The 13,925-nt window shown below is 46.1% G+C and overlaps 1 protein-coding gene across 1 annotated transcript in view; it reads right to left on the bottom strand.

Annotated features, from left to right (window-relative positions):
- Nucleotides 1-11,232, bottom strand: part of rps6kb1b (ribosomal protein S6 kinase b, polypeptide 1b) — an 88,774-nt gene extending 77,542 nt beyond the window's left edge. Inside the window, exon 1 of the mRNA XM_068010708.1 lies at nt 11,032-11,232. Within this exon, the coding sequence (XP_067866809.1) occupies nt 11,032-11,175 (144 nt within the window). The 5' untranslated portion in view covers nt 11,176-11,232. The remainder of the gene's footprint in view (nt 1-11,031) is intronic.
- Between the last annotated feature and the right edge of the window lie 2,693 nt (nt 11,233-13,925).

The following is a 13,925-nucleotide window of genomic DNA, read 5'->3' as shown; positions in this document are numbered from 1 at the left end:
GCATAAATCAGAAATTGGCGGCCCATTCACTGCTTAATATTGACAACAAGATTCTGTCCAAAGTCAGCGCCAGTCAAGTCAAGTCTGCTCTGGAGTTGGTGATTCACCCTGACCAGACCTGCACTGTACCCGGCAGGAAGATCTCTGATAGTCTTGAGCTACTCAGGGATACGATCGCCTATGTACAGGACAGGAGGGTGGACACCTGCCTTATCATCTTGGACCAGGAGAAGGCTTTTGACAGGATATCGCACACCTACATGATGGACGTGCTCTCCAAAATGGGGTTTGGGGAGGGAATCTGCAATTGGATCAAACTGCTCTACACAAACATCAGTAGCGCAGTCTCAATTAATGGGTGGGAATCAGAAAGTTTCCCGATCCAATCTGGAGTCAGACAGGGCTGTCCTCTCACCCGTCTTGTTTGTTTGCTGTATTGAATCCTTTGCTGAGTCTATTAGGAAGGATGCGGGCATAAGAGGGGTGACAATCCCAGGCAGTGGATGCACTCAGGTTAAAACCTCCCTGTACATGGATGACGTCGCCGTCTTCTGCTCGGATCCGCTGTCTGTGCGCAGACTGATGAGCATCTGCGACCAGTTCGAACTGGCCTCGGGAACCAAAGTTAACCACGGCATGAGCGAGGCCATGTTCTTTGGGAACTGGGCTGACCGATCCTTTGTCCCCTTCACCGTCAGGTCAGACTACCTGAAGGTGCTGGGGATATGGTTCGGAAGGGCCGGGGCGTGCACCAAAACATGGGAGGAGCGAGTAGCCAAGGTACAACAAAAGTTGAGCATGTGGGGGCAGCGATCTCTCTCCATTGTGGGTAAGAACCTGGTCATCAGGAGCGGGGCGCTCACGTTGTTGCTGTACGTGGCACGGGTCTGGCCCATACCCCACTCCTGCGCTGTGGCAGTCACCCGAACCATTTTCCGTTTCATCTGGGGATCCAAAATGGACCGGGTCCAGAGGGACACGATGTTCAAACCTCTGGATAAGGGCGGGAAAAATGTACCCAACGTCGCCCTCATCCTGATGACCACCTTCGTGTGCGGCTGCATCAAGCTGTGTGTAGATCCCCAGTATGCAAATTCCAAGTGTCACTACGTGCTGAGGTTCTATCTGTCCCCGTGTGGAGAAGGATGGGCCTGGTCACATTGCCGCAGAACGCTCCATGCAGTTGGACCGTGCCGTACCACCTATCCTTTGTGGAGCAGTTTCTGCGGGAAAACACCTTTGACCACCGATCCATTAGGCAATGGTCTGCACGTAATGTCCTCAAAGCCCTACGGGAAAAGGAGACGGTGGATCCTGTCGGATGGTTCCCCGAGCAGACCGCCAAAGTCATTTGGCGGAATGCCTCATCACCAGAACTTTCAAACAAGCACCAAGATGTAGCTTGGCTGGTGGTGAGAAGTGCCCTCTCCGTCAGATCCTTCCTGCATGCCCGAAGTCTCGCCCCCTCCGCACAATGCCCCCACGGTGGCTGTGGTGGGGAAGAGACGGTTGCCCACCTCCTCCTGGAATGTGTCTTTGCAAAGCAGGTGTAGAAAGAGATGCACTGGTTTTTGTTGAGGTTCATCCCAAGCAGCTCTGTAACACAGGAGTGTTATGGGTGGCACAGTGGCGCAGTGGTTAGCACCGCAGCCTCACAGCTCCAGCAACCCGGGTTCAATTCTGGGTACTGCCTGTGTGGAGTTTGCAAGTTCTCCCTGTGTCTGCGTGGGTTTCCTCCGGGTGCTCCGGTTTCCTCCCACATGCCAAAGACTTACAGGTTGATAGGTTAATTGGCCATTATAAATTGCCCCTAGTATAGGTAGGTGGTAGGGAAATATAGGGACAGGTGGGGATGTGGTAGGAATATGGGATTAGTGTAGGATTAGTATAAATGGGTGGTTGATGTTCGGCACAGACTCGGTGGGCCGAAGGGCCTGTTTCAGTGCTGTATCTCTAAACTAAACTAAACAGGAGTCTGTGCTCTACGGGCTGTTCCCAGGGACACACACCGAGACAAACATCAACTGCTGCTGGAGGACTATCAACTCAGTGAAAGACGCCCTTTGGTCTGCGCGAAACTTGCTGGTCTTCCAGCGCAAAGAGTTGCCCACGACCAAATGTTACAGACTGGCACATTCCAAGGTCCAGGACTACGTGCTGAGGGACGCACTAAAGCTTGGGGCAGCCGCAGCAAAGGCTCAAAGGGGAAAGACCTCTGTGTAAGGTCCCCCCACCAAGCTGAACGGAGGGGCTGGATCCATGGGAAGCCCCTCGAACTGTATTGGAAAAATTTTCATTTGCTGTAAAATGTAAAAATGTTAATGGCATGACAAATGAAATGGAAGGGTTGTGAGGCAACTCATGATTGTACAGAAGGAAACGGACCGCCTTTGCACTGTTTGTATTTTTGACTTGGTGCTGTTTGAAACTGTTTGGCAATGTATTTTTTTTTAATACAGATTTTTATGAATAAAGTATATTTTGGAAATAAAAAAAAACATCCCAGCACTACCACATCATACCAGGGATTCAAATGTATATCACCTGACCGCTCTGAACAAATTGCTTACTTAATCTCAAACAAAATAATTTCTCTCAGTTATGTACAAGGCTTCTTCTTTTGAGCAGAAGTGTTCTATGGAGAACAAAGCTGGAGTTTAGAAGAGTAAGAGGCAACTTGATTAAAACATAAAAGATTCTGAGAGGTGTTGACAGGGTGGATGTGGAATGGATGTTTCCTCTTGAGAGAATGTAGAACTAAGGGTCACTGTTTAAAATAAGGGGTCACCCATTTAAGACAAAGATGGGGAGAAATTGTTTCTCTTAGAGGGTCGTGAGTCTTTGGAACTCTTCCTCAAAAGGCAGTGCAAGCAGTCATTGAATATTTTTAAAGCAGGGGTAGATAAGATTCTTGATAAGCAAGGGGGTGAAAGGTTTTTGGGGGTAGTAGGCAGGAATGTGGAGTTAAGGTTACGATCAGCTCAGCCATGATCTTGTTGAATGGCGGAGCAGGCTCGAGGGGCAGAGTAGCCTACCCCTGCTCCTAGTTCTTATGTTCATAAAGCTGCAAACACACTTTTCAAATCTAACAGAACCTAATTCTTTTTAAATGGTGCAGAAATTCTTTCCCCAATTTTTCTTTCCCTTTTATGCCCCTTCTCCTGAAGTCCTGACAGATCATTGAGGGGCCGAATGGCCTACCTCTGCTCCTGTCGTATGTTTTGTTCATATCACTACTTCTGCATGAGGCACCCTTCCAAACATGAAACCAGTAATGGGAGGAAAACTGGAAGAAACTTTGATAACTTTATAATCGCACCTCAATAAATCCAAATCTCTCAACACGTGTTTTATCACTCAAGCTTTTTTTTTGGCTCACACCGATACCACATATCACACTCATCTGTAAGGCCCCACCACATCACTCATCTTCTGCACCCTTGCACTTTTCTTTGCAACCCCGTAATCTTGCATAATCGGGGGGGAATAAAAATCAACAGGGACTTGAGTTAATTAAGGATAGTCAGCACGGATTTGTAAAAGACAGATGGTGCTTGACTTATCTAAGTGAATATTTTGATGAAGTAACACAGGAAGTTGAAGGAGGGAACGCAGTGGATGTTGTCTATATGGATTTTACGGAAGTGTTAAAAGGCTGGTTAACAAAATTGAGGCTCATGAAACAGGAGGGTCAGTGTCAGCTTGGATAAAAAAAATTGGATTAAGGACAGAAAACAGTGAGTCATGGTAAATGATTATTTTTCACACTGGAGGATGGTAGACAGTGGTGTTCCCCAAGGGTCAGTGCGAGGATCACTGCATTTTTGATATATGCATGTGTGTATAAATAAAAGGACTTGGAAATTGGAATACAGAGTAAAATTTCAAAATTTGTCAATGATACCAAACTAGGAGGAGTGGCAAATGGTGAGGTTACAGGATGATACAAATCAAATGGAATACAGAGAAGTGTGAGGTGATGCATTTTGGCTGAAGAGGTAGGGAGAAGCGATATAGAATTAATGGCACATTTCTAAAGTGCGTGCAGGGACAGAGACCTGGGAGTGCATGTGCATGCATGTGTCTTTGAAGGTGGCAGGACATATTGTGAGAGTGGTTAGGAAAGCATAGGGGATCTTGGGCTTCATAAATAGAGGTATTGAGTACAAAAGTAGGAAGTTATGCTAAACCTTTATGAAGCTCTGGTTAGGCCACGACGAAAAACACTATATTCAGTTCTGGTCACCACACTTTAGGAAGGATGTGAGGGTACAAAGGAGATTTACCAGAATGGTTCCAGGGATGAGGGATTTTAGCAACAAGGTTAGGCTGAAGAAGCTGGGGTTCTTCTCCTTGGAGCAAAGGAAATTGAGGGGAGATTTGATAGAGCTGTACAAGATGATGACAGGTTTAGATAAGGTAGACAAGGAAAAACTGTTCCCTTTAACTGATGGTACAAGGACTAGGGGATACAGAGTTAAGGTTTACAGCAAGAGATGTGAGGAAGTGAGTGGCAATGACCTGGAACTTGCTGCCTATGAGGGTGGTGGAAGCAGGGACAATCAATGATTTCAAAAGGAAATTGGATGGACACTTGGAAGGAAATAAACTTGCAGGGCTATGGGGATACAGTAGGGGAATGGGACTGATTGGATTGCTCGAGGGAGAGCCAGTATAGACTTGATGGGCTGAATAGCCACCTTTTGTGCTGTAAATGACTATGATCGCAAGTATACTTTTTCCGGTAAAACAATTATAACATGACAAACAATCAAAACGGCACTATTTCCTTCTATTCCCCATCTCCAACATCCTTTTCCTCTCCAAAGCTCTTGAATGAATAGTCACCACCCAAATCTGTGTTCTTTTCTGCAACTATGTTTGAATCTCTCCAATCACGTTTTTGCCCATCTCACAGCATTACAATGGTGCTAACCAAAGTCACAAATGACATCCTCTCTAATTATGATACATTATCCTGTCTCTATCACTCTGCAGCAGTAACAGAGTCAATCACAACATCCTCATCCCACACCTCTCCTCCACTGTCCAATTCTGTAGGACTGCTCTGCTTTGCTCTATTCTTGCCCATTAAATTATAACCAGAGCATCTCCAGCAATCACTTCCCTTCCCAATCCCACACAGTAAACTGTGAAGACCCCCTCCCCAAAAAGAATCTGTCCGTGCTATACTCATCTACAGGCTTGCCCCTTGGAGACATCAGCTGCATGCATGCGTTCAGCTCCCACCGACGATACCTAGCTTTACTTCTCCACCACCTCTCTAGTGGCGCTCTGTATCCATCTGCTTGTCCAATATTCAGTCTTGCATAAGCCACATTTTCCTCCATTTAAACACTGAGAAGACCAAAGTCACTGTTGGTCCCAACCATTGATCTCCGTAACATTGCCTGTCTCCGCCCATCTGTTGTTGTTACCAATTCCTCTGTCATGGCCAGATTCTAATGTTCTCATGGCTGGACTCTAATCCTCTATCTTCTGCAAACTTCTCCTTAACCAAAACTCTGCTGCCTGCTTCTATACAGCATCAATTGCCTGATTTGCAGTATTGTGCCCAATTCTGAGCATCACACTTTAAGAAGGATTTCATACCCTTGGACAGGGTGCAGAGATTTACAAGAAGGATGCCAGGGATGAAGTATTTCAGTTATGTGGATAGATTAGAGAAGCTGATATAGTTTTCCTCAGAGCAGAGAAGAGTAAGTTGAGGTGTAATAGTTATTCAAAATTAGGAAGGCTTTTGATAGAGTAAATAAAGAGAAAATGTTTCCACTGGCAAGGGATTGGTAACTAGAGGACACAGATTTAAGTTAATTGGCAAAAGAACCAAAGGGAAGATGAGAACTTTTTTTAAAGCAGCGAGTTATGATGATCCAGAATGTGCTACCTGAAAGGCTGGTGGAAGCAGACTGAATAGTAACTTTCAATAGGGATTTGGATAGATACTTGAAAAGGAAAAAAAATTGCAGGGCTATGGGGAAAGATCAGGGGAATGGCCGTTCAGCCTATGCACAATAGTCTGAAGGCCTCCTTCTGCACTGTATCATTCTATGATTCTAAGTACCACTCACCCCCTATCCTTGCTGACCTACAATGGTTCCTGGTCCCGAACACTTCCAATTAAAAATTTTCATCCTTGTGTTTAAATCATGTTGTCGCCTTGCCTCTTCACTATCTCAAATACCTACAACCCCTTCCCTCGAACTTTCCATTCCACTAACTCTGGCATTTAAAATTCCTTCCCTAAGCCCTCCAACTCCCAAGGATCGTCTTAAAACTCTTCTTTGATAAAGCTATTGATCACTCCTCCCCACCCACCACTTTAAATATTCGCTCTTCCACTATCAATGGAATGTGGCTGCAGAGAATACCATTTGCAAGATGTGCTGCAACATGAAAAGGCTTCTTCGACAGCACCTCCCAAACCTGCAACCTCTATCGCCTAGAAGAGCAAGGGGAACAGGCACATGGAAACACCACCAAGTCACATACCATCCCAACTTGGACATATATTGCTATTCCTTTATCGCTGTGTAAAAGTCCTGGAAAACTCCTTAACGAACACTACACGGACTGCAGCTGTTCAAGAAGATGGCTCACCACCACCTTCTGAAGGGTAATTAGGGATGAGCAATAAATGCTGCCCTTGACAGTGATGCCCACATCCTGTGAATGGGTAACTTTTTAAAAATCGCCTTTGCGTCCAATTACACCTCTGTAAAAACCTTGGAACATTAAGTGTTCCCTAGGTGAGTGGATGGCACAAGGGATTAAGATGTTCTATTTTTGATGCTTGGATTTTACTCCTTGGGGAGGAATGGTCACCTACAGCATCACCAACATTAACAAGCAGGTTAAAGTATGCCACTCAATGCACTTCTTCTTGGCAGCAATCTGGACTTGTCATAGAGGCATATGAAGGATGCAATTTCTTCAAAAGTCCAGATTGAGACTTTAATGCTAACAGCCAAAGCTGGAAGTATATAAATTGCTTGGATGTCAACCACCACGCCCACCCCACACCCCAACCAAACCAATGTTTGTTCGCCCTTTTCTCGCAATTAGATGGAAGTTGGAGTAGTTTATTGCAAAAATGTTCTAACTTGAGCTGAGCACAGGGTCATATTCAGCTGTGATCACTACTCTCAGACAAATAATAGCAAGATTTAAGCTGTGTCCAGCGCCTAGAGAACTGCACTAAAGAACAAATCAGTACCTTCAGAAGAGGATGGAAGAAAATATGTGCAATGAAAACAGACTATAACTTCAGTTAACACATCATCTTTAAAGATTAGAACTTTTAGATGTGTCCAGCATGTGTTGTAAAATACCTATAGCTGGGTATAACATTTATAAACATTCCACAGAAAGTGACTATTACATTTGAGCAAGCATTCCCATTACAGATAAACATTTGCTGCTTCAGGTAGTCAAAAACTAACCTGTCCACAAAATGTCACGCGGACATAAACAGCAGAGAATCTCAATTTCAAATGCTTGTCCCTGATCATGGTAGGAATATGGGATTAGTATAAATGGGTGGTTGATGGTCGGCACAGACTCGGTGGGCCGAAGGGCCTGTTTCAGTGCTGTATCTCTAAAACTAAATGTGTCTGCCAAATCAAAACCTGGTTTTAGAAAACTTCACTATATAAAAACGGCTCTGTTTCCTCTTTGCACAGAAAAAACACAACTTTGCAGAAAATGATCCACAAACCAGAAGTAAAATTCCTAGGACTTTGTAAGTGAAACTAAATTACCTTATTCAGTCACTAAACCAATGGCCCCTTGTACCATGTGAACAGTAGAGTTGCAAGCAGATTTTTTTTTTAACATGCAAAGTTTGTCTTCAGACTCTTCTGGTAAAGACCAATGACTGCATCGCTGCCAAGATTGCATTACAACGAACCACCAGAAGGTGTGCAAGAACAGTCAAGGGCAATGGATTGTTCATTTATTTCTCCTTCGAAAGCATTTGGCACCTGTTCAGTACCTTGAAACACACTGCAACTGAGATTAAGAACTCACCATACATGGAATAATGGGCACTCTTTGCAATCAGATCGGAGGGTGCAGAAAAGATCAACGAGAATGGTTCCAGGGACGAGAGGCCTCAGTTACATGGATAGACTGGAGAAGTTGGGGCTCTTCTCCTTACAGAAGAGAAAGTTGAGAGCAGATTTGATAGAGATGTTCAAAATCATGAGGGGCCTGGACAGAGCAGATAGGGAGAAACTGTTCCCATCGGCGTTAAGAGTCAAGAATGAGTGGAGATTGATGTGATGGAAATCCCACATGCCAAATGGAAAATAATAATTTTGTCGTATGGAACCTTGCCTGAGACTGTTACTGAAATTGTTTCAAATAACTTTTTAAAAAAAAAAACAGAAAAGCAGCCAAGATGGTCACGAATTTGCACGTGAGAAAACTAAAGAATCAGCCGGAAGACAGAGGTGATTACCCTAATATTAAAGCAAAATACTGCAGATGCTGGAAATGTGAAATAAAAACAAGAAATGCTGGAAATACTCAGCAAGTCTGGCAGCATCTGTGGAGAGAGAAGCAGAGTTAACGTTTCAGGTCAGTGACCCTTCATCAGAACTAGAGGCGATTACCCTGTCTAGCCAGAACAATGGGGGTGCTGTCTGATTCAATTACCTAGAATGGTTTTGTCAATGTTGATCGTCAAAAACCATTGACTTTGAAAGAGCCAAAACCCCCCCCCTACCAAGTCTGTCTGAACAGCCTTGAATTTCAAAGATCCTTCCAGAAGGTGCAGTTTCAAATAAAGAGGTGGTCACATGACAAACTCAGAGTTTGTGAATTGTGCCTCAGAAAGCAGACAGTAACTGAACTCCAAGGAAGGAGCATCTCTCCCTTCTCCAGCAAAGTGCCAGGGAAGCCTCAGCTAGACCTCAAATCTACATATCCTCAGTCAGCAACAAGGTGGACAGATAAAGCCTCTCTACGATCTTCCGGAACCAGAGAAGCAAGCCCATATTGTGCACGTGGCCCAGCGAGGACTTCAATTTCAACTAAGGACACTGGGACTACACTTCCATATTTAAATTCCATTTTTATTAAGGACTCTACTCCAACCTCCCAACTGTTTTTTTTCCCCTCTATCTATTTGTGCGTGTGCACCTCATGAATATGAATGGATGCGTCATGTATTTTAGTAATTTTAACCAGTTTCGAGTGAAAGATTAATAAACTTACATCTTTCTTGTTTAAACTCAAGAAAACCTGTCTGAATGGTTCATTGCAAGTATATATTAGAGTAACTGGAGCAAGTACTCACTGAGTTGGTAAGTTAAATCACTGTGTTAAAAGGATAAACCCTGTTGTGGTCAAACCAGAGAAGGGGCGAAAGAGGAGCCTTAGACTCCTTCCTCAGCTGGTTGTGACACTGATTTAAGACCATTTGCAAAAGAATCAGAAGCGATCTGAGGAAAAACTTGTTTTACACAGTGAGTGGTTAGGATCCGGAATGCACTGCCTGAGTGTGTGCTGGAGGCAGGTTCAATTGTGGCTTTCAAAAGGGAATTGGATAATTGTCTGAAGAGAAAAGAATTGCAGGGCTACGAAGAAAAGGCGGAGGAGTGGGACAAGCTCTCTACAAAGAGCTGACTTGGACACGGCGGCACATAAGACCTCCTTCTGTGCTGTAACCATTCTATAGATCATTTGGAATCACCACAGTGCTCACCTTTCTCCAGCCCAAATGCCATGTCACAGGACATCACTTGACTTGAGCATCACAAATGTTATCAACCAGATAAAACTTACAATGGAGTTGGAGGCATTATCACAAGAAGTGACTCAATTATTCTGTTGTCAGACCTGGCAAATTTATCTCAGGGAGTAGGGGAAAAATGTACTGTCAAGACTCTACACAGAATTAACTTTTCCACTCCACATCAAGTACTTCCATTACCAGCCCATTCAGTTCCACCATGTTTAAATCTTAACATAAGCATTAAACAGTGTGTTTCAAGTATTACTCATTATCCATAGCTGGCAATAATCTACAAGCTAGTTAGTTGCAGTTGACAGGCTGCTCTGTAATTTTAAACTCTAGTCTACGCACAGTGGAGTAACGGCTGATGTCAGCCCCCGTTGATAGTTCTTTTTATTGAAGACGGTTTTCTCCTAGTCTGAGCCAAGGCGGGGAGGTCGGAGATCGGACAGGTGCAGCCAGCAACGCCACATGGCGAGTACAGGACGATAGATAATGTTTTTTTTTGGGGGGGGGGGGGGGGGGGGAAATGGGGGTTCTTTAAACAAAATGAGGCGCGGTTTTCCCCAAATGCAACAAGGTGGAAGGAAAGAAAATTCACAGAAAAAAAGAGACTCCGGGGCAAGGACATCATGAATAATTAAAACTCTTCCGCAGTTCAGGACAAACCTGCACAGCTGGAAAGACGCACTCGACCGGGGTTCTGAATTTTATCCTCTGCTGCAGATTTTATCCGATGTTATGGATCTGGCTGCTTTGCACTTAACGCAATGCAATCTGATGTTAAGTGTTGTGCGCTCTCCTGGGGATTATTTAATTGTTGACCCGCCTGCACCTGTCTCTGGGTTGGGTCACCTCTCCCACCTCCAGTTCCAGGAACTGCCACGAGCGCACAGCGCGAGCTGGGCTGCGCCAGGCTGGCGCGAGGCGCGGGCGGTTCAGTCCCCACCTGCCGTGGGTCGGGGACGGTTCGGCCCAGGCTGCTGCTGCTATAACGGGTAGGCCTACAATTCCTCACCACCACCCGCCTCCCCTCAATAACACACCCACCCCTCAACTCTCCCTCCACCTTCACACACCGCCTCCCGATCGGGTCACTTATAGTTGCCGAGGGGACCGAGAGGAGGGAGTCGCCTCAGCTTGGCTTTCACCTCCCACCCCCCCCTCCCCTCCGGCCTACTCCGACAGGCCTCGCGTCTCCTCAGGCGCCAACCCCGGTCTCCGTCTCTTCCACCGCCCCCCCACCCCCAGGGCCAAATTTCCCTCTTTACCCCCTCTAGCTCCTCGTCGGAGACGGCTTCCTCCTGCTGGTACTCGGGGTCCAGGTCGATGTCGAACACCCCGGCCATATCTTGCGCTCTCTCTCTCGTTCGCTCCGTGCGTCCGTCTGTCGCTTCCCCGGCTTCACTCCTCATGGGTTCCACTCACCCACCATCATTGCCGCCGTCGCTCGCGCATGCGCAACCTGGCCACTGGGGGCTCGCAACCCGCCATCTCCTCCGCCCTGTTCGACGGCCCGGCGTGACCGCGCACGTCCACTGCGTCGCGACGCCGAACATGGGGGCGGGGGAAAGGAAGGCGGCGCAAGCATGCGTACTCTCAGCCAGTCCGGTTGGTGCAGAAACCTTTTAGAACCGACAGGGGGCGCACAGAAGTAATTGGACCCAAATAAATTCAGCCTATTTGGTCAGTGTCGAGGGTCCTTGAAACCAACCCAACACAAGATTTCGTGAGAAATCCCTCTCCAGAGGTAGTTTCTAACATTCTTTTCCTATACAAGCATACAAGAAATAGGAGCAGAAGTAGACCCATTAAGCCTGCTCCGCCACTCTAAACGATCATGGCTGATCTTGGGCTTCATTTCCATTTTCCTGCCTGCTCCACATCTCCCTTGATTCCCTGCGAGACCAAAAATCTATCTGAATTCTGAAGAAGGGTCACTGACCTGAAACGTTAACTCTGCTTCTCTCTCCACAGATGCTGCCAGACCTGCTGAGTATTTCCAGCATTTCTTGTTTTTATTTCAAAAATCTAATTATCCTGGCCTTAAATGTATTCAAGGATGGAGCATCCACAGCCCTCTGGGGTAGAGAATTCCAAAGATTCACAACCCTTTGAGTGAAGTAATTTCTCCTCATCTCAGTCCTGAACGATCGGTCCCTTATCCTAAGACTGTGCCCCCATATTCTAGATTCCCGACCAGCGGAAACAATCTCTCAACTTCTACCCTATCAAGCCCTTTCAGAATCTTGTATGTCTCAATTAGATCGCTTCTCATTTCTTCTAAAATCCAGAGAATATAGACCCAATTTACTCAGCCTCTCTTCATAGGCCAACAACCCCCTCATCCCAGGGACCAGTTTAGTAAATCTTTGCTGCACTGCCTCCAGTGTAAGTATATCCTTTCTTAAATGTGGAGACCAAAATTGCACACAGTATTCCAGGTGCTGTCTCAACAAAGCCCTGTACAATTTTAATAAGACTTATTTATTCCTGTACTCCAATCCCCTTGCAATAAAGGCCAACGTGCCATTTGCTTTCCCTGCTGCACCTGCATGTTAACTTAGTGCGTTCCTTGTACGAGTACCGCCCAAGTCTCTCTGAATGTCAACGCTTAGCAGTTTCACACCTTTTAAAAAATATTCTGCTTTTCTATTTTTATGACCAAAGTGAACAACTTCACACTTCCCTACATTATACTCCATTTGCCATCTTGTTGCCCACTCACATAACCTTTCTATACCTCTTTGCAACCTCTCTATGTCCTCCCCACAGCTTACCTTTCCACCGAGCTTTGTATCATCAGCAAACCTAGATACATTACTCGGTCTCTTCAACCAAGTCATTAATATAGAGTGTAACTAGCTGAGGCCCCAGCACTGATCTTTGCGGCATCCCACTATTCACTGCCTGCCAACTTGAAAATGCCCCATTTATGCCCACTGTCTGCTTCCTGTCTGTTAACCAATCTACTATTCATGCTAATATATTACCCCCAACACCATGAGCCCTTGATTTGCCTATTAATCTTTTATGTAGCACCTTATCCAATGCCTTTTGGAAATCCAGGTATACTACATCTACTCTTTGGCCTCCTTCTCTCAGGAGACAATGGGTAAGCGCCTGGAAGTGGTCAGTCGTTTGTGGAGCAGCGCCTGGAGTGGCTATGAAGGCCAATTCTAGAGTGACGGGCTCTTCCACAGGTGCTGCAGAAAAATTTGATTGTCGGGGCTGTTACACAGTTAGCTCTCCTCTTGCGCTTTTGTCTTTTTTCCTGCCAACTGCTACGTCTCTTCGACTTGCCACACTTTAGCCCCGCCTTAATGACTGCCCGCCAGCTCTGGCGAACGCTGGCAACTGATTCCCACGACTTGTGATCAATGTCACAGGACTTCATGTCGCGTTTGCAGACGTCTTTGAAGCAGAGACATGGACGGCCGGTGGTTCTGATACCACTGGCGAGCTCGCTGTACAATGTATCTTTGGGGATCCTGCCATCTTCCATGCGGCTCACATGGCCAAGCCATCTCAAGCACCGCTGACTCAGTAGTGTGTATAAGCTGGGGATGTTGGCTGCCTCGAGGACTTCTGTGTTGGAGATACGGTCCTGCTACCTGATGCCAAGTATTCTCCGGAGGCAGCGAAGATGGAATGAATTTTGACGTCGCTCTTGGCTGACATACGTTGTCCAGGCCTCGCTGCCATAGAGCAAGGTATTGAGGACACAGGCTTGATACACTCGGACCTTTGTGTTCCATGTCAGTGCGCCATTTTCCCACACTCTCTTGGCCAGTCTGGACATAGCAGTGGAAGCCTTTCCCATGCGCTTGTTGATTTCTGTATCTAGAGACAGGTTACTGGTGATAGTTGAGCCTAGGTAGGTGAACTCTTGAACCACTTCCAGAGCGTGGTTGCCAATATTGATGGATGGAGCATTTCTGACGTCCTGCCCCATGATGTTCGTTTTCTTGAGGCTGATGGTTAGGCCAAATTCATTGCAGGCAGCCGCAAACCTGTCGATGAGACTCTGCAGGCACTCTTCAGTGTGAGATGTTAAAGCAGCATCGTCAGCAAAGAGGAGTTCCCTGATGAGGACTTTCCGTACTTTGGACTTCGCTCTTAGACGTGCAAGGTTGAACAACCTGCCCCCAGATCTTGTGTGGAG

The sequence above is a fragment of the Heterodontus francisci genome, chromosome 30 (assembly GCF_036365525.1).
Source record: "Heterodontus francisci isolate sHetFra1 chromosome 30, sHetFra1.hap1, whole genome shotgun sequence".
NCBI lineage: Eukaryota > Metazoa > Chordata > Chondrichthyes > Heterodontiformes > Heterodontidae > Heterodontus > Heterodontus francisci.
This window is presented reverse-complemented; position numbering and strand designations above follow the sequence as displayed.